Here is a 27,098-nt window from a genome sequence, read left to right as displayed (position 1 = left end):
TGACATATGAACCACAGTAAGTTTGTCATCTCTGTTTCCCAGTGAAACCTGAAACTCGTCGACAGTGGAAGTGGGCACAACTCCTATTTAAAATTACCATCCAAACTGCACCTTCTTTTTGATGTGTTAGGGCTGCTACTGCCCAAGGCTCGACAGAAGCTGGGAACCCAGCGCCACTACACTTCTCCTAGATCCTGTAAAAGGATCAGTAACTCTTCAGTGCAGCACTGCTGCTCAGCAGGAAGAAGTGGCACAGGTCTTTTGTGTGCTGTTCAGCAGTAGATGGGTAAAGTAAAAAGAGAGAAGAAATGGCTTTGCTGCCCCATAAATATCTTCTTCCAGATTTAAATTCTTGCCCTAGCCTGAATCAAGAGAAAAGATCCACTCTTCACCACCACTCAAGAAAACCAACAACTTGGTTTCATCAAAATACTGGTAATTTAAAATTATTTTCTTTCCGTTTCAGTGTTTATCCTTAAAAAAAAAAAAAAAAGAAAAAAGAAAAAAGCAGATACTGCTTTATTTAAACGATGTAAGTGGGACGTTTCTGATGATTTCAAATCTTTTCTAATGCAAACACATGCTGAGCTGGGAGATCTGTCCAGTTTGACCCTGTTCTGCAAACAATTTCAGTGAACAGATGCTTCTGGTAAAAACAATTCATTAAAAAAATTCCCCAAATCTCTAATGTACATCACAGAAAACAGACACTGATCATTTAGTTATAAAAACCTGGCAAACAATCTTCTTTTGCTTTTTTTCAGAAGCTCCAGCTTCCACAAATGCTCAGTTCTGCAGAAGGCTGTTGTGCACATGCAGATCCACCCCTGAGTAACTTCTAAATACTTCTGGCTTTCCTCACACTTTGTTTACCTTTTCCTTCTGATGCAGCCACAGCGTGTGACTCCTGGAGGAACCGGAGCATTACGGATAGCTGAGACCATGCAGAAAATCAATGCCTAAAGCCAGCAGTCAGCTTTAGCAATTGCTGCATTTGCAGGGCTGTTTGTGACATACCTGTGGGGACTTGTGAGAGCGCCAGCTGTACTGGTGACTGTGGAGACTAGCCAGCAAAATATTTTCATCGGTATCCACCTGGCCAAATCGCAGTGTCTCCTGTGTGTCATTACAGATCACAAAATGGCTGAAGACCAACTCCTCTGCCTCAGGGCACTGGTTCTGAAAGAAAAAGAATTTGAAAGCCAATAAGCATCAGATTAATTGCGAGACATTTGGCAGCTGTCTGCCCAGTGGTGACTGCTACAATGCAGAAATACTTCATGATCTCTTGCCATTAGCTTTGGTCTCACAGTACTCTACCTCAGCTAATCTAGTGCTTGGTTTGACAAAATATATGGAAGAACACATTTAACTTCATTTGTCTGTAATGCAAATCTTTAACACTTAAAAGTAAAATTTCCTAACATGAATAAGATTTCTACAAAATTAATCTTGATGAGAAGTGGTGTGTTACAGAGGGCAGAGAGACACTACAGCCTGACGTGGAGACTATGGATATACATGAAGAGGTTCCTCTATGTTTGGCAGTTCCTCTCTCAGGCCAGGAGCTGCACTGTCTCTTCCCCAGCTGCTGTCTTTCCTTGAGATGTTGCTGTCGGTCAGGAGAAGACTCTCCTTCCATCTACTGCAATGCTTAGAAAAATAAATGAATAGCAGGACCTATGGGGAGAGTATTTTCACAGCTCCACAAGGTTAGTTTGAAGATACATTCATAGTCCAATATATTTGATAGTCCAAGATGAAAAATCAAAATGTATCACAAGCTTTAAAAGTATCATAGATTTTACAATAATCTTTCTCCTATCTACAGCATTCTTCCATCCCTCTCTTCCCACTTTTCATCTGGATGCTTATCAATCTGTTGAGACAATCCATGTGGTAGTCTACATGTGATAGAGCTACAGGTCTCCCACCCCTGAAGGCACAAAATATAATCCCCTGTACGGGAGAGGTCAAAGTGTGCTGACAATTTGATTTGGAGATCATCTCTCGGGTACTTCTGTCCCGGTCACTACTGTGCTGGCACCCTACACTTATAAGCAACTATCTAGCAACCGTAACAACTGCTGTAAGAAAGCAATATTTGGACTGTCTTCATGCAGTCTAATGGATATAACATAAAGAATTCATCTTCTTGCGCTTTTCACTACCTCTCTTTGACCCATCTCTCCTAGCACACACTTTTGACAGTGCTTTATTATTGGTCGGTTCCCTTCTCCCCACAATACAGCCCAGCTGCTCTTTTCTCATCCTTACTTCCTGTGACGTTTTCCCAAACTTACGGGATCTCTGTGGTCAGTGAGAGCTGATTCTATTCCCCGCCTTGCTTTCTCAGTGGACCTTTTAAAAAGACATAATGAAGCTAGCACCTCCTCTGTCTATGATCAAATGGGTCTCCAGTTCTTTGATAACAATGTGGCTGAAAGCCTGCAGAAAGTCAGAGATCAAAATAGAAAGAGAAAAATATTTCCTGATAGATCCCCATGGATCCATAGTTATTCATGAAAAACAGTTTGGTACATTGCTCACAGCACATTGCTGGGTGATATATGTTGAAGAGTTTTTCCAAAAAGTGAATGTGCAAAGTATGTCCAATTTAACATCCTTGAATGCACACTCAGTGCTGTCAGTAATGTCAGAAGAACCTAAGGTGCATGTCTATGGATACGTAGTGATTCCTTTTGTGACCAAATAGCAAAACAGTCAGCTGTGAGCATTTGCGTGGAAAAATATTCACTCTGGAGTATCTGAGCATGAGAGTATTTAGATTAAAGCTTTCCTCCATACCTCGAGAATTCTGCATGAGATCAGGTATCTCCTGTGGAAAAAAACTATTAGCAGAGCATATTCAAAATCCCACTTTTTCAAAGCAGTAAAACTCATTACAGAGTTTACGTCTGTATCACATGCAGTAGCAGACTGGAGCATGCTAAAGGCTGACATTTACAGTGCCACTTCAGAATGCACAGTTTATTTTGGCATTTTCTAGTGGTGGATCTCTGTCTTTTTACTGTCAAGCTGCCATACCCACATACCCATAAGTCTACCACAAATATATTTTCTTGCTACAGCTTTGCAAAATGTTCTTTTAAAAAGAGAGGATTTACTACCCATAGGGCTCAGCATGTTGTTACAGTCAAACCTACATGCAACCCCAGGGAATTAAAGAAAATTGCTTTATTCTAATAGATTTTTCTCACTGATTATGCACAGAAAAAAAAATAAGATGACAAACTTTTCTTTTACCTGAATGTAACTGTGAAACCAAGTTAACACATACAGTAGGTTCTTGCATTTTTAAAAGTGAATAGAGAATATATAGTAAGCCTAATTTTCTGTCTTGAACTTTCGGCATGCATAGAACTCCTCACTTGTACTGGGGGACCGTGGTCACACCAGGGATTATTAGTAGATTTGTATACATTTTGGTGCTGATGAATGACTCTATCATTAGCTTTAAATGTGATACTTGCTACTAGAATCCAGGGCTTTTAACAGCAACATGTCTCAGAATCAGTAATAGAGATATTTTAAGCTCCATTTTGTAACAGTCCCAGAGTTTTAACCGAGGAAACAGCAAGATTTGCAGAACAGGGAGTTGCTCTGTGCTGCAAGGCTTAAGAGGCAGCTGACGATGCTTCAAGTCTTGATAGTAACAGCTGACTAAAGGATTAGCAAGGAAACTTGGGGATCCCTTAGCTCAGTGCAACAGCAACGTGTTATGCAGGCTGGGCTCTAGGTAACTTATTTTCCTTGCAGTAAACGAGGGAGGTTTTCCTGTGGCAGAGTACCACCCATGCTTTTCAGTCCCTGATGCATCTGTCGCAGGAAACTGCACCTCAAAGTTGCTGCTGAAGTCTGGCAGTAGAAACTTCTAGGGTGGGCAGAAAAGGACAAAAATAAAAAAAAAATAAAAAAAAAATCAGAAAAAGAATGGAGTGAAGGAATACTGACTGATAAAAGGGAATGTAAAGAAACCAGATGTAGTAAAAATAAACAGAACTGAGCCATTCTCATGGCAGCGATGATGAAGGGTGGAACGATGACTTCAGAAGCTGAAAACACCTAAGTCTGGATTAAGGGAAAAAAAATAAAAAAAGCCCTCCCTGAATTAAAACTGCAAATCAAAAGAATCAGCAAAAGATCTACAGCCTGAATCGGATAGAGATTAGGGTCAGTTCCTAGGGGATAATTTCCTGCCCCTCTTTAGATCATTTTTCAGCTGTTCTTTTCTCTCTGAGAGGCCTGGAAAGCATCTCTCATTTATTGGGCTTTCAAATATTTTGTGAATTCTATTCGGTGAGAGGAAAAACACCCCCCATAATACTAGTCACCAGGCTTTGCCTGTCTCGGGGCTTTCTGCTCACGTCTCAGCTCCCAGCTATTTCAAAGCATTTCTGGATCTGGAAACAAACCATAAAAGCGTAGGCCTCTTTATGTGCACAAAGTTATTTTCTCTGTGTGCTTCACAAGCTACCGAAGACTTGCACAAGCACACACGCTCTCTCTCCACTGTACTTCCTAGTGTTTTTTAAAGGACACAAGGACTCCAGCAATTTCTTATCTCAGAGTTCCTCGAAGAGAAAAGAACATTTTTCTTCCTATTGTTTAAACTTCAGCGTAACCTCATTCTCAGCAAGAACTGTACACTGAAGCAAGTTTTCTCTACCGGCTTCCTTTGCTCTTTGTGCTTGTGGTGGAAAGACAGGGAAACTCCTGTGATCACAGGTGTCATTTTGATGGATCCCAGCTCGTTAAGAAAACTTATGCAACTGCTAACGGAAAGGTTAAGGACCACGAAGACCTCAAGGAAAAGAAGTCCTAGCGGTTGAAAGCAGCAGGTTTAAAACAGGAGCTTTTACAACTTTGGAGGGGTTTAGGAAAACATTTACACTGGGAGACCACTAAGGAATAGTTTTTCCTCAGGAATACTCGCTTCATGCCATACCTGGGGAGCTGTTTTCTCAGCTGACCCCGTGTCTCCAGATATCACAAAGCACTAACACCGTAAAACCATTTGTGAAGGCTTAAAGTCCCAAACAAGGGGAGTAAATCACAAAAACCCAAACAAACCCCACACTGTATGTTGACAGAGACATGCATTTTCTATTTCACTTGGTTATTAAATAATAAAACCGATCAATAACAGTCTTCAACTTCCCCACGCAATTGCTTGATTGATAAAACTGTTACTTGGCTATTGCTTTTGGCATGCATTAGCCTGGTATGGCTCATATTTAAACAGAGATTCCAGATTAGACAGTGAAATATGTCAAAAGGGGAAACTGTTTTTAGAAAGTGCTAATCCTCTCAGATTTTCAGCATGTGACTTAGAAGTATAAGTGAGTTTTATGCCTGGTGTTTTTTAGGCTTAATCTACTTCCAAAATATTCATTACTTAAAGAAAAATTAGTCCATATCTAGGAAACAAAGACACTGACAGAGGCTTCTGTTAATCTCTAACTCTTGACCTAAAGGTGCAGGGCCAAATTGTCTCACGCTTCATCTGCCTGTCTACTGACTACAGCATCACTTGTTTCTGATATTAATCCAGTAAAAAAATATGTGGAGAATTCAAATAACCCTTCCTGCTGATTAAATTCCTGTTTCTAGTTGGCAGCATTTGTATCGCATTTTGTGTGAACAGCAGACATGAAACTATGCTTATCGTTGCAAAATTCATTCCTTCCCTTGTGCAGTGCTCCCCTCTGCACCGACCTGGAGGCAGAGCCACATACAAAACATCTTGGTAACAATTAATTTAATAAGCCATTTTGAACCCACTTGTGTGTTAACTGTTCCCTAATTTCAAAGCGGTGCGAGTTTTTAATCTCAAATACTCAGGGCTCAATACCCACCACATCAGAACATGGTGGCAAGTACCCTTGACATGAGAGGAAACGAGAAAATTACAGCAACAATTACAGAAGTATATCCTCCTGTGGCTCATGTTAACATTGCCAAATCCGTGTATAAATCAGTACCAACTATTCATAGAATGTACCTGTCAGCAATATACTATGCGACATATGGCTCTACTTAATCAAATATACAATTCCATTTTTTCAACTCTGAATATTCCTTCAAGGCACAGAGTAGTCAGTCACTCATTCACACTGTGATGTGGTTTAAAACATTTAAATATTTATGCACCATATTTTATTTATATGTATAACTATGTCTGAGAGACCCTTTTTTTCCCATCCAAAGAGGAAACTGACCTTTCTGAAGGCCATTTTGCAGTAGTTGCCACACATGTCTTAGATGAGGGACTAGTTCTAAGTCAGATATATTTTGGCTTTAAATAGCCTACCACGGTCTCTTTTCTACTTTCTATGTTTGTTTTTTATTAAAAGCATTGTTCAAAATATGACAAAAAACAGAAATTGGAGCTACAAAGATTTTTGTTCACATTGATATTTGAGCCAGCTGTAAAGATTTAAATCACACTAGATCTTGTTTTATGAATGTCCTTTTGCAACAAGAAAACCATGGAATGCCCTTAAAAAAGAATTTTTTGATATAAAACAGATGTTTTATCCTTTTTTGGGGGGCTTTGTTATTGTAGTGCCATGATAGGTAATTAATTCCCAGGCTCCACATAGGTCTTCAAGCAGATGAAGAGAATGATTTGATTTCAAGGCTGTAGTGGAATAAGGGAATTACAGGCCTTCGAGGGGTCATTGCAGAAGCAAGGTTCTTTATGCTGGGACTGGCTTCAGCCATTAATGCTGCTTGTAGAGAATGTAACGTGAAACTAGTGCTGAACTTCAATACGGAAAGAAGTAGTAGCTGGAAACAATATGCTCTACCACTTAGAATGAGCTGTGCTTACATATCATGCACCACTCACCTTTTCATACATTAACAGAATGTTACACATTTCAAAACCAAGATTCTGATTAGTTTGATACAGATCCATGTAATTTCACCAAAACTCAAGGTGTTCGGGATACATTTAGCAATCAATGCCTACTAATTTTCACTGCTACTAGGAAACACTTTGAGTATAAATTAAAGATTTTATATCTTGGACTTCTTTAAATGAATTCAGTTGGTATCCTCATTTGCAATCAAATTAATCACACTGGCTAATATATATATCTCTATATATTTTTGCAGTATTGGATTTGCGTACCTGCTGCCAAGCTTGAATTGCTGTATTTAGAGAATGAATTGCATATTGGCCAAAAAGGATCAAAATGGGGTCCACCATTATTGTGCAGTCCAACAGCCTTCTTCCTGTGCCACCAGAAATAGCAATCTGCCCCCAGATTTTGAAAGGCTTCACAACACTCTGCATAGTCACATTTCGGCACTCCAGAAGTTTACAGTCAGCTTGTGTGGAAAACTGGAGCTCCTGGAACACTGACTCATCACTCCACTGACGAAGATAAACATGGGGCTCATCAAAGGAAATTATCATGTATTCCAGTTCAGATGGCATGTTCTTATCAGATAAAAATGGCTGAAGAAACTTTGGTGGTGCTGGAAGGCAAAAGAACAAAAAAGACTTTAGTAGAACATCACTATTGCCATGTCATGTATGGGTTTGCAAATTACCTTTAATGGCATGTACTTATGATGAAAACAAGTGAAGAGTGCAGGCATTTCTGAAATCTGAAACTAATCCTGTTCACACCATTTATTATACTTAAAATAGTACTACAATTAATAGTAGCTGAGAAAAAAAGGAATTGCAAGTTAAAATTGTCTCATGCTAGAGATCCGCCAGCCAAACTCTTTTACCTGCAAACCACACAATACATCAAATTGTCACCTATTCGGAGCAAAGACAGTATTAGCTATGGCAGATGCACATGAAGTTCTACACATAGCTCATTATGAATACAGTAAGAATCAGCAGTATAACATTTGTTGCAGTGTGATTGTGCAGGCCAACAGGCGCCACAATGAAAAACATTTTCGCAGCAACTATAGAGTAATTAAGAGCACAAACCTACTGAGATGCAACATATTAACCCATACTACTAAAAGTTAAATAAAACAGCATCCTGAGACTGAAGTATGAGAAACATATCATTAAAAGGATTTCATTATGTTCACTGAAGTCTCAGTCCGCGAAGTGCTGAGCTTCGGTACACTGCTTTGTAACATTAAGTATGCGAGTATTTCTACTGATGCTATTATTTATATTGCTAGAACAACTCATATGCTTAAAATTAGCATACGCTCAAATGCTCTACAGATTTGGAACCAAAACACTCATCACGTTCCAGGATCAAGCCCAATTATACTATAAAAGTGTAATGGATACAGTAAGTGTTGTGCTCCCTTCGTGTGTAACACAGCATAGCAGAGCCTCAAATCTCAAGGTTTTTAGGTGCTATAACAACAGCAACAGCAGCATCAGCATAAATTCAGTTGCTGTTGAAAAAAAAAGTAGAAGAAAAAGAAACAGCTGGGTTTGATTTTAATCTGATTTTTTGCTTTTTCCAGCATATGCAATTTTAAAGACTGGACATCTGGAAACGGAGTGTAATTGCGAGGAAGATTATGTACTGATAGAGGTAGCCGATAGACAAGCAATTACTTGTTAGATGTTGAGTGTCAGGCTCGGTATGATTTGATAACAGTACTTGCAAAAAACCAAAAATGATTCCTAAACAAAGCTGGTCCTGTCAAAATTATCTAAGATATTTGCTCATCTTCCATGGAAAACATTCCTGGCATTTAAAAATCAGACAATAATCTAAAGATCTCTTGGAATGTATTTGCCATTAATGCAATGACAGAGAGCACTGAACAAAAACAGATGTAGCTCCAAAAGTGATCATAATTGAAATAACAGTTAAACCTGCAGTTCTCAGAGCTCTTCCAAGGAATTCTTAGTAAGGGGGTTGCAAAGTCTTCAGTTATTTTAATAGTACTGTTAATATACTGGAAAATTTAGAAGATCAAATTCATCCACTAAGATGGCTCAAAAATGAAGTGGCACCTGCTGCTACTAATCAGACTAAGAAAACTGGACTGCTTCTACAGTTACCCATTCCTGAGGGAGGAAGGGGGCTGATCAGCCAGCCGTGCTGCTTATGAAATGTATTTGCTCAATGCACAGAACAGAAATCATGAGTTTTACCCTGAAGTCTGGTAGCTGTTGGTGATAATTTATTTCAAGAATGGGAAATGGGGACTGCAGAGAGCAAAATGATGATTAAGCAGTACATATGAACTATATGCTTTAATTATTCTGCATGAAGGAGTACATACCTGTGCCTAGTTGATCAAGATGATGGCAGAGGTGGACTTCCAAGAAAGAAAATTGGACCAACACACTAACTGATGGCACAAACCAAGGAGTAAAACAGGAGTCAACTCTGGTACAGGCTGCTAATGCTGTAGGAGTTACAAGCTGATCGCATGCACTTTGTGAGCCAGATTCACTTTCTGAGCTGTGGAAGGCAGATAACAAAGAGGTGGTTCAGCAGATGCAGGATTTTATCACTTTACAGTAGGACTTGAACATGTGCCATGCTGGTTTTCTGACATAGCCAATGTCATCATTCTGTTTCATAATTAACTGCTAATGTCAGTTTATGTATTTTTTTTTTCCCTAGCAGATCATGGTAGGCAAGGCTGCAATCCAACAGTGCATCTTGCATCACAGTGAACTTCCAATATACTGACTCAACACATGGATCACTGAAATGAAGCATATTTACAGAAAATAAAAATGAAATAAGTTTAACAAAGTATATTACCATTATTAGTGCTATGAAAATGATCTGAAAGTTAATCTGGCCAAGAAAATTATTTTTTACATTTGATTTTAAGGAAACCTACTCACAGCCACGTAACTATCTTTATTCTTAAGCCCTGTCCCTGTAAACTTTCTTTCCATTATCCTTCTTATTCTACAGTCATCATTTAAGAAGAATCTCTGACTGTTGTATGCTTATCCCAGAGCCTTTTACTAACACCTATTACAACATATTTACTATACGTTTAAAATGCCATCTCACTGATTTTTTTTCCTTGTAGTGTTCCTGACCCCATGAATATTTCCAAGCATTATCTTTCAGCCCCTTGAGAGAAACTAAAACTACATTACAATTCTATAGGTTGCTAAGACACCACTGAAGTACAAATAAACTTTCTAATTTAAGCCAAATCCATCCTTAATGTTTCTCCTTCTCATTCCCTGTGCAGTTTAGCACTAGATTTTTCATTTAAAAGCATAGACTTGATTTAAGACCTGAAAATAAAATTAATTGAACAAAGGATTAACTAAGGCCTGTTTATTATTTTTTCAGAAAATAATCAGCTTTTATAAAGCACCATGAATAGATTACCAATAACATTTTAAAGATATTTTAGATTCAGAGTGCAGTTTTCAAATCAACACATTTTATGATTTTAGGACCAAAGTCTTCTTAACTCCTGTATGTTGGCAACATTATACATATATATATAGGTAGTCAAAATGTTCATCAGTAAATGTGTGGAAGTCCATGGGTAAGTACTTACTTTGTGTTACAATAATTAGCTTGTATGGTTTTTAATATCATAAATGAGATCAAATGGATCATTAGATTTGTGTACATAACATATGTAGCAGTAAACTCAAATAAAGATAAGCTAGTTATCAAAGCTTCATGACAGGACATAAAGAATGGACAAAATCACAGAATGCTTTGGGTTGGAAGGGACATAAAAGACCATCTTGCTCCAGTTCTCCTGCCCAAAGCTGCATCCAGCCTGGTCTTGAGGAGTTCTAGAGATAGGGCACCCACAGTTTCTCTGGTGTCAGTGAACTATAATAGGAGCACTACTACATCATAGAGGTGGATCTGATTGTGCAATCAAAATTCATGCCTTAGATGATATAACAATAAAGAAAATCTCACATTCTCATGGCTGTTCTAGAACTACAAAATGGACTGTGGACAGTCTACCATTTTTCAATTGTGGAAAAAAGGAAATGTGTTGCATTTGGCACAGCATGCTGTAGAAGGGGTGCAGCAAAAGTAGAGGAAATTCTAAATAAAACTGACCTGACTTTAATAACATCATTTTATTTTTATTATCCTTAAGTATCACAATTTTAAAAATGGAAAATAGCTATGTTTGAAGTCATGAGATATTATAAAGTATGATAATTTTACATCATGCAAAGCAGTTCAAGCTAACTATATGGCAACTGGGAACAATGACTTAATAGTGACCTGTTATATTCCTGCTATTTTAAGAGTGGAATTTCTAAACCAAAACTTTTATTTGTGATAAAACCACAACATGAGAAAATATCCACTGTGAAGAAGGGAAGAAGATTATACAAATGTATAAAACATTTTGTAACGTAACCCATTTAAACAAAGAACGATAAACTATTCTGAGCCAAACTGGGAAGTGGCTTTAGTGTCTCATCAACCAAACAGAGCCCTAAATATAAGCCATTACGATTATAACTTGCTAGCTCTGCAAAATGGCAACACAATCTATAAAAACGATTTATTCCATGAAAATTTCCTTTTAATTCTCTATTTTAAGGATTTCCATGAATCATCATTTATGCCATAATTGATTCTTTCCATAGACACTATACTAAATCCCAAAGGGAATGGTAAATTATTTCACTTACATTTTCAAACGTATTAATTCACTGAATAAACATTCATGGATGCTCATTTAACTCTTATTCATTCATTGAATAATGAATGGTCTACCATATTCTTAAAAATAAACAACATACACATATGTATTATGTCCTTGGCCACATAGCTCCTTGATTTTATACTTCTAATTACTTCCTGATCAATCTCAGAAAGAGCTTGCATACCACAGTGTTTGCATCATGACATTGTTGCACATTCCCATATTCATTGTGGTTGATATTTCTTAGCCTGTCAGCTACTGCTCAACATATCAGCTGGATTCACATCTTCTCACAAACCTTGTTTTTCTGTCACATGAGCCACATAAATTTCATATTTTATGACTGATGTTAGGAATCAGTAATGAAGTACTTAAACAACAAGGATCTGCTCTCTAGTATTAATAATTAGCATATCATAAAGGTTGTAACAAAAAAACCCTGCAGAATTTGAGGGAAAAAATATTGTCATTGTGCAGCAGCTGTGTGCATATGGCAGCTGTTAGGGTCTGACCCAAAATTGAGGATCAAACTATAAAAATAAACTTCAACGACGACTAAGCATTTTTATACTTCACCATTAATAGCAATTAAATTTGCTAATCAGTCATACAGCTGTAGCACCTAATCAACATCAAATCGTCATGAGTACACAGGCAAACCGAGATGCAACTTTTATACGGCCTTTGCTTCTTGCTCTCAGTTGTAGACCTCTCTGCCCTGAAGCTTCCCGGTCAAACAGTTGGCACCAGCCTTCGTGGCTGTTCTCACAAGTATAGACGATCTCATATTAAACATACTTGCTTGCTTTAGGAAGAAGCCTAATACTGGATGTATACTGTGACACAGGGCAGTCTCTCTCAAAAAGAAAAAGGGTTGGGACTTTTTTGTGAAGTTGAATACAGGATAAATTTTAGGACACTTGTTCACAAGAAAACATTCATCCTAGTTACAGTATGTTCATATGATGAAGACAGAGCCATAGCTTCAGAAAAGCTACTGCCAACGTGGACTTCTTATCCTTCTAGGGGTCAAGAAAGACTTGCCTTCTTTGCAAGTCTGTGATATCTATCACCATCTCCTAAACCATATTTCTCTTTACTGGACTTGGTCCTTTGAGGCTTAACTCTTCCATAAATTTATTGATTTGTTTAGCTGTAACTTCATGTATTTCATTGGTTGTGAATGGTCTGAAAAGATCCAGGTCAGTGATGTGAAACTGGCATTATTGGCTTTATCTCCAAGAAAAAAGATGGTGTGCCTCTAACACCACAGGTCAAAGTCTCATCTCTGAGAAACAACTGCTCTTTTCCTCACCCATTAAGTTACTCTGAGAAGGCTCACTCAGATTCATCAGGATTATTTCTTACACATCACTCCATCCTTAAGGAAGCTTGCAGTGCAGCCTTGTTTGAAGTTCATATATTGAGAGATTGAATTTCTGTCTGAAGCTGCTGCTGAAGCTGTGAATACGTTTTCACTTCTCTGACTGAAATTGAAGGCTTGCTTCATGCATCCCTCGGGTTCCTGGCTTCCAAAAGCAGTTCATCCTGATCTATATGAATCCTTAGATTCCTAGTCTACTGTTAGCATATTTAGGTGTTAGCATATTTATAATCATAAAATGATTATAAATTCATCAGGCCACTAAAAATACCTAAACTAGTGACTGCTGTCTCTGCATATGTGCCTAAGGAGCTGGTAGTTCAAGGCACCTTCCTACAAGTTCCCTCTTTCTCTTCTGTTTATTGACATTCAAATGCTTCAGTGGTGTGCCGCATGCATTTTGCTGCCTTCTTTCCTTCCTGCTTTCCCTATTCAGTGAGCTGCTTTTTCTTCAGTTTAAATCCTGTTCTGTCAGATGTGTTTTCTGCTTTAGTTCTTTGTGTACACGGAGTCTGGAGAACATAGAGCTTCTAGTGTCATTGCTGTGGACAGATAAATTGTCCTCCTGGGAGCCCTCTGGTACTTCAAGGTCATTCAGTATTTTTACCCCATTTATCTCGAAACTCAGATAGCACTGAGGATGTTCACTATTCTGCAGCAGGCCTGCAGCCTCCCTGTTGAAAACTCCCTGCTGAGTTTAGGCCTTCTGGGCAGGTGAATTCATACTGTGCTCTAAAATGTTTCTGATGTTAATCACAGTTCAAACTGCTGTTGTAATTAAAAATTAAAAAAATAAAATAAAAATTGTATTTCATTTGAACTCAAGAACCTTTCTTAATAATTACTACTCATTAGCTTATCAGAGCTCCCTGAATCGAACATCACATAGGTGATAGGGTATATCACATAGGTGATAGGGTGACGAACCCTATCTGAGCAGAAAACAATAAACATGATTACAGTGTCAAATGCCTTGGTGAAAAAAATCTTCTAAATTTCACTACTTAATTTTCAGTTCCCACTGAGTTCAAATTTCTGTGGTGTTAAGCTGACCAGGAAGGCAATTTTGCCAAGGTCCCACATTCAGAGGAATTAACCTTGTCTAAAACACTTAACTTCTCAATGATGAAAATGCATTCTTTCACAATTAACATCAAGAAATCATTTCCAACCTGATACTATTAACAGAAACCAGATGTTTAATTTTCTTCATTGATTTTGTTAGCCATGTTTGTATTTCTTGATTTCTCTGCATTCTGTAGCTTCTCATACATGTATATGAACACAGCACATGCACTCAAGCATGTGTCCATACAAAGACAACAGCAATTGGCAAATACCAATGATTCAACAGGGTCATTCTGGGTTTTCCACTCTAACTACCCATGTTAAGAAGGTCTTTGACAGCAATTCCACTGCCTTTTATGAAGGATCTTGTACTCATTTCTTGTAACTTTACTTATTAATCAAAGCGGAATGCATGCAAACAGTGAATTTCTGTCACTGTATGCTTACAAAACCTCCAGCTGTAAACATAATGAAATATCAATCCCTGAAGTTTTAAAATTCGGATGAAATTTTTTTTCTGTTAGCACAGTAAGCAAACTGTGTAAATAAGAATGTACTACTCTTGAAGAACCATAATTTTGTTTCAAAAATTTACTTAATAGAAACGTGACTTGCCTTAGTCACTGGCAAGTTTAAAGTTTACACATGGAGGCGGGTATAGAAGATGATGACTACTGTGTTACACAGTGGATTGTGGCTCAGACTCTTTCTGTTAATTACCTAATTTTACAAACCTGTGCAGCTAAGAGGTTTCAGGATGCAGCCCACCAGGTTTTCGTCACTTTTCAGTAACTACGGTGTTCAGAAAATGATAATAATTTCAGACTGTTTATAAATCTAAGAGAGAGCTCTTTTAGCACGCACTCCCTGCCCTGTGTGAAGGTAAACTATGGTTTGAAGCTCTTTTAAGACTTGCTCCTCTTACCATATATGAAAACAGTATCTTATTTCCCAAGCCTCTTTAAAAAGATCTCCTAAGAATGCAGCATTAGATTTCTGTTTTTCTTTTAAATACGCCTCCTTTAAAATTACCTTTGGTCATCAACCACGTTCTGATTGCTGTTCAGGACAATCCTCCAAAGATCGGAGGCTATGAGCTCTTTCTGATCATTCACAAGGCTGACGTTGGGCAGCTGCAGTTCACAGACTTTGCTTTCCGATAGACTGAATTCCCGGAATGCAACAAATGATTTCTGAAGCTCATCCCAGTACTCCAAGCTGCAGGGAATCTGTGATAAAAAGGAGATGTAATTATACTTCATCGCAAACATAATAATGGGATTTACAATTCACACCGCAAATGGAAAACTAACTAAAGAAAAATATAAATTGCCACATGGAAAACCAGAATTGTAGCCATTACTCAGATTCTGTATTGTCTTGACTTAAAATGTCTTTCAAATTTCACTGCGGTATAATAGTTCAATCTTTCTCTTACAGAAAGAAATAGCTGTTTGCTCCATGGTATCCAAGAACAACAAAGACAATGCAATGAATCATTATTTGCATTATGCAGTCGAAAAATCAATCAGATGTCATTACAGTGCACTACCCAAGCTTACTTTAATCATTGTTAAATATCACTTTTTACTTTAATTAGCTCTTTGGTTTTATTACATTAAAAATACTAACTTGTTAATTACTCATTTAATCACTGATATATTAAAATGACCAAAGACGCAGAGGAAAAATAATGATGGGCAGCATGATGCCATGTGGAAGGTCAGCTCATGAATAAAAATACTGCGACAAATCACTGTGTATTTGTAATCCCATCATCTTCTCTGTCATGGAATATGGAATTTAGACGGCTTTTGAAAACTTAAGCCTAGCAAATACACAGCAGTTTTATTTTAATCACATTCCCTATTTTAAGCCTGTAAATATCCCAAACTCGATTGCTCCTGGATGCTTCACTGAACAGGAGGGAATGTCACTGGAGGCATTTCTAAGCAAAACATAAAAAAACATAATAAAAACGCAGATTTTAAAGCTGTCTTATACATTTTTTTTTCCTTCTTTTTGGTAATATAATGAAAATGAATGAGAATATGAATTGAAAATAAGAGCGAACTCAGTACAACAGCTCAGTACAACTTTACAGTTAAGATGCAAAAATCCACAATTACAACTACAAAATAAGGGTCAAGTGGTCTGAAAACAAATAGTTAAAAAAAAAAAAGCCTATGTATTCATATGCATATGTTCTTATATTTTCTTTCAGTATCTTTGTATGTGTGTATATAGACACATAAAAATAACCAGGAAAAAAGTAGGAATGCATCAGAGATTTTAGTAAATCTAAATGCAGCCACAAAATAAGCCTCATGAGTATTTTACTTGCTACTCAGTAAGGACTATAATGCTTACAGAGGTGACTGCAGGCTGATTAATTAATGGGAATGAAGGTTAAGGAGGAAAATTCAGGGAGCTCAGTGGTTCAAGCTGGAGAGGGCAAAGAAACATAAATAATCTCCTCCAAAGAATCTTGCAAGAATTAATGTGTGGAACCACAAAGCTTGAAACATGGATTTTTACTGCATCTGTCAAGTCACAGCGATACCTGATGATGGAAAAAAGCAACCGCAGACACTGGTGGTTTTTTTTATGTCAGGAAGAAAAAATAATAAATCTGATAACTGCTACAAAGCTCTGATGCCAGTAGCTCTGGACTAGGTAATGCATTCCATACTATTCATGTTTAAAGTGTTAATACTCACTCACATTGAAACCTGTGCAGAATCAACCATCAATTCAAATGGTGGAATCACCCAGAGGTGTTCAAGAAATGTGTAGATGTGGCAATGAGGGGCATAGCTTAGTGGGCATAGTGGGCGTAGGTTGATGGTTGGACTAGATATCTTAGTTGTTTTTTCCAACCTTAATGATTCTATGAAGAGAAATACCATTGTTCTCCAGATACTTCGGGAGATAAACACTTAATGGAGGAACAAGTCTGGAGAAACTGGGGGTCAAAAATGAGTTGCTCTACCAATAAATAATAAGACTAGGAATGGAACATGAGAGAAAAAGAAAGAGGTCTGAGGGCAGCTTTTGTGTTTATCACAGCTGCTTTTAAAAACTTGATTTGCTAATAAGACAGAAGCAATGACGAGCACTGCCTCCAGTGGGACAGAACTGAGCTTGATGATCCAGAAAACATCTTTATTGGTTCTATGCTGCCAACTCTACAATTGTACTGTGCACAATAAGTTTTATCGAATTATTATGTTTGTAGCCATATTTCAAAGTCATGTGACATTTATTTCCTTACTCTTAGTTTCTCTATAGAGTTTAATTGTTGTCATAATTCAGCACATTTAGATATCTTCAAAACTTCTCAGTGTTGAATGTTTTTTAGCTTTTAATGCCTGAGGACAAGTACTCAAAAGCTGCAATAGTACAGTAATATTCCTATCCTTCAATGAGGTCTTGGAATTGTATGATTATGAAAGGATCTGTATAATTTCTAACAAAAGGTTGCAGCCTTTCACAGTGGCACAATGCTTCTGAAAATATGACATTGATTCAAGCAGCAGTATTTACTTCTGTTTATTTTTAAATCACCGTCTTTAAAGCGACCTTGAGTGTTTCTAGGAGTCTAATTCAATGTGTTTGAATACTTGGTTTGGCCTTGTGCTTTCTGTTGCCTATCAACACCTAAGCTGTCATTTCAATGCTATTAAGTAAGACATGCAACAAAAGTCTTGAAAAGCCATCCTATTATTTACAATATTTCTTTCAGATTACATCTCAGAACAAAATATTTTTTCCAACATGGAAGGAAAATAATCTCTCTCTAATGACAACCTCACAAAACTGGAACAGAGTGGCAGGTAGCAGGCATTTTAAAAGAGGCTAAGCAAGGCGATAAATTCTGCTCCCACTACGATTAATGAGCTGGAAGAAGTTGTTAAAAAGCACAATAAAGGAATTTCACAAGTTGCACTACAGTATGAAAAACTATTAGTAGGGTGAGAGGAAAGTAAAATAGAGAATGAAAATAAAGGCAGAATGAAAGCTGGAGAAAAGCCCAACCAAACAGATTTCATATATAATGTTTAAAAAAAAAAATGCTGTTACTCAGTAGGTGGTGGAAATAGAGAACCTTATCTTGAGGAAAAGACAACAAAGTAAAATGATGAAAATAACTATTATGGCATAAAGAAGTAACAACTCATCTTCAGGCTCCAGTATAAGCTACCACAGTGCATTTGTTTCCAGGAACTTCATGGTAACCACCTAAGTGAATTCTAAAGAATTTGGAAAGACGCATTGCTTACCATGGGACTCAGCTGTATGAGCAGCCAGATAGAACAATGTATCATCTACCAATTAAGGCAGGCTGGTAGGCGTGCGGAAAAGATTATTCCTATTTACTTTTGCTGAGGAAAATTTTCATAACTGTTGCAACACGTCAAGAAATTTATAAGAACAAGATACGATGCATTTCTAGATATCATCTACACATCAGAAGTAAAAAGTCAAAGGACACTTTAAGTGATTGCCTATACAAAATATGGCTCATGCTCTGGTACTATCCAAACTGTAAGCTTTCTAGTTTGAAGCTTTCAAAAGACTTGGTTAACTTAGAATCTTTGATTCCTACATATCTAGCTTTATTTGTTCCAGGGGGTTTATTACTAATGCCTGATCTGGATAAATTTAAGGAAAGATGGTAGCTCTGGGCAATATTAGTTGCCAAAAACAATAGTTGTGAAAGCCTGGAAATGGGCTACAACTCCAAAACTGAGTCATAGGCAGTGGGAATAAATGAATTAGCTACAACAAAAAAATCCCACATGTAGAATTAAATACCATACTTCTACCTTACTGTATTTGAATAAAACCTAAGCTATAATTTGGATAATTGTTACCTCTTAGCAAATGTGACTACTTGTGCTGCCTCTCCAAAACAAAACACTGAAGAAACACATCCAACCGCAAAAGCTTTGCAAAACAGCAAGCACTTCAAGAGATAGCACCCCATAGCCTTTTGTCTTTTCCTAGCTCTCAAAAAAATTTCATTACAATGGCTCCATTCCCATGTAAAATGTAAAAAGAGTAATTACTTTACAGCATATGTCACCTATATGTGTATGGAACTATTTAACTCTGGTCTCAGATTTAACCAGGAATCTTCATTTTGAGTTCTGAAAGAAAAGCAAATACTACTGCACATTCATTCAGAGGGCTGACTATAGCAGTGGAGGGTACAACATCACTTAAATGCTTTTTTCAGTAGCATTGACAACAGTGAACAGAAGTAGAAGTGAAAAGGTACATGAAATCAACCTCAACTCCATACCTCAGAGAAAGAAATTTAAAACAGAACACTTAGAAAATTTGAAGGTTCCTCCTTTTTCTTGTTACCTGTGGACTACAGACTTGGGAGACTGTGGGACACTGTTTGGATTAAGAATGAAAATTGTGTATTAATAATTGTGATAGGAAGGAATGCAGCTGTGTTTGAATGACAGCTCCAGTTCTGTCCCCTGTATGCACAGAACACAAAGAAACAGTTTTGCTGAAATAGTTGCCTTGGAGCAGAAATCTTTAGACTTAATGTCATTTCCTATTCTCTGTGGCTCTCTCATTTCAATCTGTTTTAAGAAAAAATCTTCATGCTTATTACTCCAGCACAGACATTACTAATATCACCTCTGTGAGCACATATCAGTTCTCTACTTGATTTGATGTTTTGATCATACACATTTTGCAAAAAAACAAAACAAAACAGAAAAAGCAACCCAACCCCAATTTCCCCCTCCAAAAAAAAACCAACCCCCCCAAAAAAACAAAGAACAATAAAACACCATAAAACAATCAAACAAGAAAGAGAAACTCGAAAACCCTTTTTAAAACCTGCATCATTCAACTCATTTCCTGAATGCTTGTTAATCTATCAGCAAGACAGTATTGATAACCAACATAAATAATCCCACGTATGAACTGCAATGTGACAGACCATGTTTTTTCTTTTTCATCATGCATTATGTCACACATTATGTGTTCCAGAATAATTTAATTCCTATCTCAAAAGTGAAGGTTGGAAACTGCTACAGAATCTGTTAACACCATGTTACTTATTAATCTTTTCATCCATGTGTTATACACCCCATTGACCACATGGGTATTCTGTATCTCTACATACATTTTTGTGCAAAAAGAAGATAGAACAGGAAAGAAAGGATTGTTGATCCATATGTACTTTTTAAAGGCTTTTATGATGACAACATGATTCTAGACCTCCCTATGACCTGATGTTATCTTTCCAGTTTTAGACTGTGTAATTAATTTGGGCTTTAAAAGCTTTGGGTGAACACCAGTTTCTGTTGGAGTATTTGTATAGCTGAGTTCTGCAGCCGAGCAAAGGGCCACCACCAAACTTCTACAAGCTTCCAGGTTACCATAAATGATCACATCTATTACTCACCATACACACTGCCCTGATATTGACAGATCTCAGAGACAAACATCATTGCTGTTTAGGACAGAAGTAATTTAAATATCTAAATTTCTTAGCAAATCACATCTTTTTCACAAACTTTTTTTTTTTGTTTGTCTAGGAGAAAGCTACAGCCTTCTGCATAGTTCTGTGAGGTTAATTAATTAAGAGGATATAAAAGTTTTGTTGTTTTATTACTTAAATACTAAACAATATCATTCTTTAAATCAGTATTAAAATATATCAGAAAAAAATAAAATCAGTATTAAAAGTAGATTTTTAAATATATACATACATATCTCTAAACAGAAATATATCAATGGTTTGGTTACAAGAGAATCTGTTCAAGGCAATTTTTGGTGATGCGTCCTTTTTGCCTTTTTTATTTATGTTTTGTTTTAGTTTTTGCTAGAAAATTAGTGATCTGCAGAATAAATGCTTATTTCTTGACTCTCAGTCCCTCAGATGGTGGGTGTTTCCTCTAGGAAATGAAGTTATTCTTGTTCCAGAAACAACTACTGTACAAGAAAACTGAAGACAGGAAGCATGTGTGTGTTTTATCTTCTCTGAGTAGGGCCACCTAAGTGAACGAGAGGCAGAATACAATACAAACTTGTACTTTGTGTCAGACGCCAACCCATGCTGAGATTATAACTCAAGCTTCCTGAGTAGGAATAAACTGATTGCACTGTAATAAAGCTATCCTGTTTTTAGGATATTTTCCTGTTCCAGGGCCAACTGCCCTAAAAATACAGTTTTGCCTTCAGGTGAACAGAAGCAGCAGCAGTAGAAAATAAAAAGTTTTATCCAGATTTTCACACAGGGAAAATTTTTGGCTATGACCATGTAGAACTTAACTACTAAGTTTGATTTCAAATTATGAGTTACATAAAAGCAGAAAAAAAAAAAACCCACCTGCAGAAAAACATATAATGTATAAAACATGCTCAAAAGAGATAATATTAAATAGAAAAATATAACAATATTTATCTCTACAATATTAAACATTAAATGTTATTCTGTGTTAAATAGAACAACAGCTCCTTGATATGCCCATTTGCATTACACACCCAATCCAGTATGAGCACCAGATCACCACCTTGGCCGGCTGTGGGATCTTCAACATTCACAAGGCCCTTTATCTTCTCCTGTGACTGACTCTGAGAAACCACGCTCCCAGTTGCAGAACACTGTTGTAGCCTTCCTCAGGGCTGCCACTGTCTCTCTCCTAACACTGTCAGTGTTAGAAACCTCTCGTGGCGCAGCCAGAGACCACCACTTTTCCCTTTCCATGAAAAGCCAAATGAAAAAAAATAAGGTGGTTTACAGCGAGGTAAACATTTAATCTGTTGGTAGTACTACTAGATTTGGTATTACTAGTAAATACATTTTAGCTGTACAAAGTATTTGCTGTTCCCCCCCCTCACTGCAATCCCTTTGTAATTTTGTTAGGATTTTCTATTCCTTTGACACTGCTTTTTCCCTTTAAACACCCCTTATGTTTTGGGCTGTAACAGTTATTCCACTGTGGCACTATTTCAGTTTTCAGCAGTCAGTAATAATCCGACACCACAAATGACAACATTTAAAAAACAAAATTTCTTCACGGAGTTTGCTTCATTTCTCTTTGAGGCGTCGTAGCTTTAGGACTGATTTTGTTGAACCACTTTCAATTTTAAATATTTGCTACAAAATGGAATATCTGCCCAATTTCTTTTTTTTTTTCCTATGCGTGTCGAGGCCTTTGGCTGAATAATGAAAATAACTACTTCTTCTGTTTAATAACATACACCTCAGCTCTTTCAGCTTCATGTAATAACGTTATCGGTGGCGCTGTTCATGGACTTATTTAATTTTGCTTACGTTTACATTTGTACTGCAGCTGATGAAGTAAATTAAGTACTGAACTAGAATAAAGAGATGTGAAAGAAAAGTCATGTCTTCCGAGAAAAATTGCTCTTTAGAAACACATAGCTGCCTTTTAGCTGACTTTGGGAAAAAAAAAAGCTTCTATACATCTTCAACTAATAGAAGCTATAAAAAACCCTTTGTAATATTGGAACCAGTTGAGAAACCACAAGCATTCAAATGCAGGAAATCATGATTTTATAACATTTTAATGTGATCTACTCTTGGGAAACAAAGTTAACCAAGCCCTATTTCTGTACAGGAAATATTCCACTGTACAGTTGTAATACATTGTGGTGAGGGGTACAGCTGCAAATTTTTCACCTGTAATGCCCCACTGGTATTGTGGCTTACTGAATTGCATCAAGATTGCCTTCCTGTCCGGAAAGCCCTCTAAGTACAAACAAGACTCTAAGCCCAGGTTTTATTTTCCCTTGGTATCAGAATATGGTAATTTAAGAGCCCTGAGAAATGCTTTTTAACCTTTTAGAAGAAATATGTAGCATTCTTTTATTAGGAACTCCGTTCTTTGCCTTTTTAAAACAACATGTGACCAACTTATCTTATCAATTTATCAGGCGAGCAGGTTCAGAACGAACGCAGGTGTGTATAGTAATGTAATCTGTCACAGATACCGACTTTTTCATTACAGGAAAATTACTCTAAACACACTAACGGCTTTTGTTAAGAGAGTGGAGAGCAGTGCTACGCTTTAATTGAGAAGAGTTTCGCAGGATTTTTTTTAAACAAGAAAATGTATGTATTCTTATAACATTCAAACCCTTTTTTTTTTTCTACTAGGTGTCATTCATCTCGACACCAAGCTCATATGAAGATTGCTCACTTGTCCAAAAGCAAAAGCAACAGCATTTCATTTAAGCTCCTGAGACCTTGCTTATTTTCTTAATTTATATTGATAAACAAATTTATACTTGTTTATCAATGTAATCTCGATAGGAGATCTTACATTAAAGACTTAGCTACTTCTTGCACTACTTTTTTATTCTCTTTCCCTGATATAGGAACAATCCTTCACTTTTAATTTAAGGCTTTCATTTTTTGGGTTTCAGTATTTGTTAACAACGTAAGCACTATACTGTTGAAATGCAGTCACCTCTGGGACTGAGGGTAGCAACCTATTAATACATGAAGTGCTGTGTAATTTTAAGTAAATGGGATATTTTGACCACATAGTCTCACCACAGTAAAGCTCAGCTCCTACAGAAAGTGCCACAAAATCACCGTACAGCAGAAAGGACGTCGGTTTGCAAAATTTCATAACTCAGACTTACAAACTCTGAAGAGTACAAAACACAATGAGAGTGTAAATCTGTCATTAGCATAATCTGATGGTTTCGTCAGTCTTCTGGCACCCAGCAGAACTTTCACTAGCTCAATAACCCCAAAGGGTAAATTTCAGTGTGATGCACAGGCAAATTATGCACAACTTCCATTAACATTCCCAACAAGTTACGCTTAACTCCCTGCAGACTGCACCGAAACCACAGTCCAAGCGATACAGTCTCATCTTGATGCAGTGAACACTAAGATCACACAGCAAAATAATTAAGATTATACACACAAAATACAGTAACAAAATAGTAAAGTCTGAGCTAATCCTACTCCCAGGCAAGGAAGTTCACAAATAATGTTTAAAGCTGGAATTCCTAAAGAGAACAGGCTCTGTTTCAACATCTGCTTAAGACTCAATGTATAACACTGCAACTTCTTTAGCCCCTACTTCCTCCCTGGAAAGAAAACGAAGACAATGCATATCATTAATAGCCAGAGCCTTGTTGTTCAAAAACATCCAAAAATGTGCAAAATTTTGCCAGTATCACAATACTTCCATGCAGATCGTCTGAAGGGTAATTGGTTCAGGCTAAAAGCCAGTCTTCAACCTTCTTAAATAGAGCGGATGTTTACATAATGACCTGCATTCATTTTGGTACGCATGTATGCGTATAAACGTTGAGTTTAGTGATGGGAAAAGAATTTCCTACACTATAATGAAAGGCAAGTTCTACTTCACGGTCAGATATGCTCAATAATTCTACTGCATTGTTTTGTTTCAAGTTTGCTGCAATTCTTCACGTAGTAGAGACATCATAAAAACACTCTGCACAACTACAATCATTTCAGATACCACCAAAACGCAGAATTAATGTGAAACGTTTTGAAAAGCAGAATCCCAGATGAAGTACTGTACTGACTTCCAAGCAGCTCCCAACAGTCAGACAAACTATTTCACCATTCATTTGAAAAGTCTGATTGCTTAAAGATGATACAACTGCATGACAGGAGATTCAAAAATTTGCAAACAACCAAGTACATCGATAAGCACGGCTGAACTTTACAACTTACTTCTGCAATAACACTGTGAACTTCAGTCACTAACCTGCCACACACAAATTATCTGGATTTCCAAAATAGACGTTGCTTTGGAAATGTAAGAAATGAATCAAAGATAAATAAAAGTTGTGGTTTTCCAAAAAGCTCCTTTCCCAGATACTCAAATGCCCAGCTGAATATTGTAGCTCCAACAGGGAATGAAATGCAAAAAGGAAGCAGAGCCAGCCAAAAATGAGGTATTCTCCGTCAAAAGGGAAAATGAATGTCTTTGACGTTGATCATAATTCTTTTCCTGTTGACTGTCATGTCAAATCTTTCCTGGAATAATGACTTACAGTAGGTCTAATGTCAGTCATTCTTAAGCCCTTGCTTCCTTAAGCCACTGTTTAAACAACCACGAGGTGTTAGAAAATGACTGTTTATTGGCTGACAATGTTGAAAAAATCAGGCTCCAGACCATAGAGTTTGCAAATGTTTTACTTACATACCGTAAGCATGTAGCGCAGAGCAAGAGACACTTTTTTTGAATCCTCACCGTTCAAAGGTGGAAATATTTTATGTTCTCATCACAATCCCAGCAAATACTCCAAGCGAATTGTACCAGACAGGGTTTATTTACCTAGTCCTTCTTTATTAAATCTCAGTTAAGTCCTGACAACTTCAGAACGATACTCACTTCCCTACTTTCCTCCTGTAGGCCATAAGATCCCGTTAATGTAATCACCACTTTACTAAATCAGGAGTAAGTGCTCTGTTTATTAGGTCACTGTATAAAGAAGAAAGGCCAAAAAAGGAACCTTTGGGACACAAACATCTTTTTATCTGCTTTTATAATGCTGACTATAGCACTGTGTGCATTTGCATGCAACAGGAATCCTGGCAGGTACAAATATAAAAGCCTGTGAGGGTTATAGCTCAGTAGATATTTTGACTTCATATGCAGAAAAGAACAAAGACCATCAATTATCTTCCTTCTGTCTTGTGAGCATTAACAGCTTGTATCTTTAACTGGATAGGAACTCAGGAGAAAGAATTTTACGTCAGTACTGGTGATGCAGCTTAATAAATCACAGAGCTCAGAATTCAGAATATTACACACGATTTGATCACTTCCATTAGATAAATCTGTTCCTCTCCACATGGCCACCTGTGTAAATGCAATTGTCACAATACAGAGCTTCTTGTTTGAGCTATGGGGCAGTGCCAGCAACATCGTTTACTGGGAAGATAACTCTACTACAATGAAATGGAAAATACTGAGCATCTCTGTAAAACTTCACTAGCTAGACAAGTGCCCCAGCTGTAGAGTAAATAATCTGTGTGTCTTGTTCACCTTCTTGCAAAGAAAAGCCAAATACTGCCTTGTTAGCAGGCAAACTGCTTTCCTTTCTTGGTGAACCCAACCAACTTCAATTTTTGCTCCCTCTCCTGTTAACACAAACTTGTCAAAGTTGTTTCTGGTAGAGATAAATGATAGAAAAAAGTTGCTCAGAGGAAATCAGAGTAGATTATTATTAAAGTATTGTACAGTAAGAACTCCTCTTCAGTCTTCTGAATAAATGTAGTCCACTTGGAGGCAAAGACAAAACTAAATCTGAGATTCTCAGTAGGTAGATTCTCTGTGGGTTGATACTTTGGAAAACCAGAAGCACAGTGGAAGTATAGCTTTAAGCCTCAAAGAACAAACATGCATCACCACTTTCTTTGAGCCCAAATCACTAACTGTAGCTAATTCCATATTCTATCTCTGCAATCCAAAAATCACTATTGAATCAGAAGCAGAATTTTGTCCTGCAACTCCCTCCTTCAAATTGTAAAAAAACCCACCACCACCCAAAACATACAAAAAAGAAGAAGGTAACTTTCCTCAGCTGTTGCAACCTGGTGGATTCAAGGAACTGTACAGGCATGGTTGAATTTAGCACTACATCACATCCCTGAAATGCACATTAGAGTTCCTTGGTATGGTGAAGAATACACCATACTCTTTCATTATCCTTTATGTTCTGGGACTCTGGTATTACCTGCATAGTATGTATAACCCTAAACTATCGTCTGGAACTAGAAATGTTCACTTCTTCCACACCCCAGATTTATTTATAAAAGGTATTCTGCCTGGTGGCTATTACTATGTCCAGTCGTCAGTGGAAAACATTTTATGGACAGATTAGCAAGACTGAAAATAATCACCACCAGCAGACTCCAACTTTCAGTGCTACAGAAGAAGGTGGCAGTGCAAATAAAAGACCTGCTGCCCTGTAACAGTGAGCTGGTTGACTTAAAACTATGGTTTTGAGTTAA

The 27,098-nt window shown here is 37.2% G+C and overlaps 1 protein-coding gene across 5 annotated transcripts in view; it reads right to left on the bottom strand.

Moving 5' to 3' along the window:
* VPS13B (vacuolar protein sorting 13 homolog B) overlaps positions 1-27,098 on the bottom strand; it is a 411,590-nt gene that overhangs the window by 46,709 nt on the left and 337,783 nt on the right. For all 5 annotated transcript variants that reach the window (XM_040695919.2, XM_040695916.2, XM_040695918.2 and 2 more), the window contains exons 40-43: positions 15,122-15,318; positions 9,253-9,434; positions 7,160-7,509; positions 1,018-1,179 (exon numbers count right to left, since the gene is read on the bottom strand). In XM_040695919.2, coding sequence (XP_040551853.1) covers positions 1,018-1,179; positions 7,160-7,509; positions 9,253-9,434; positions 15,122-15,318 — 891 coding nt within the window. The remainder of the gene's footprint in view (positions 1-1,017; positions 1,180-7,159; positions 7,510-9,252; positions 9,435-15,121; positions 15,319-27,098) is intronic.

This window comes from Gallus gallus, chromosome 2 (genome assembly GCF_016699485.2).
Source record: "Gallus gallus isolate bGalGal1 chromosome 2, bGalGal1.mat.broiler.GRCg7b, whole genome shotgun sequence".
In the NCBI taxonomy this organism is placed as follows: Eukaryota; Metazoa; Chordata; class Aves; order Galliformes; family Phasianidae; genus Gallus; species Gallus gallus.
This window is presented reverse-complemented; position numbering and strand designations above follow the sequence as displayed.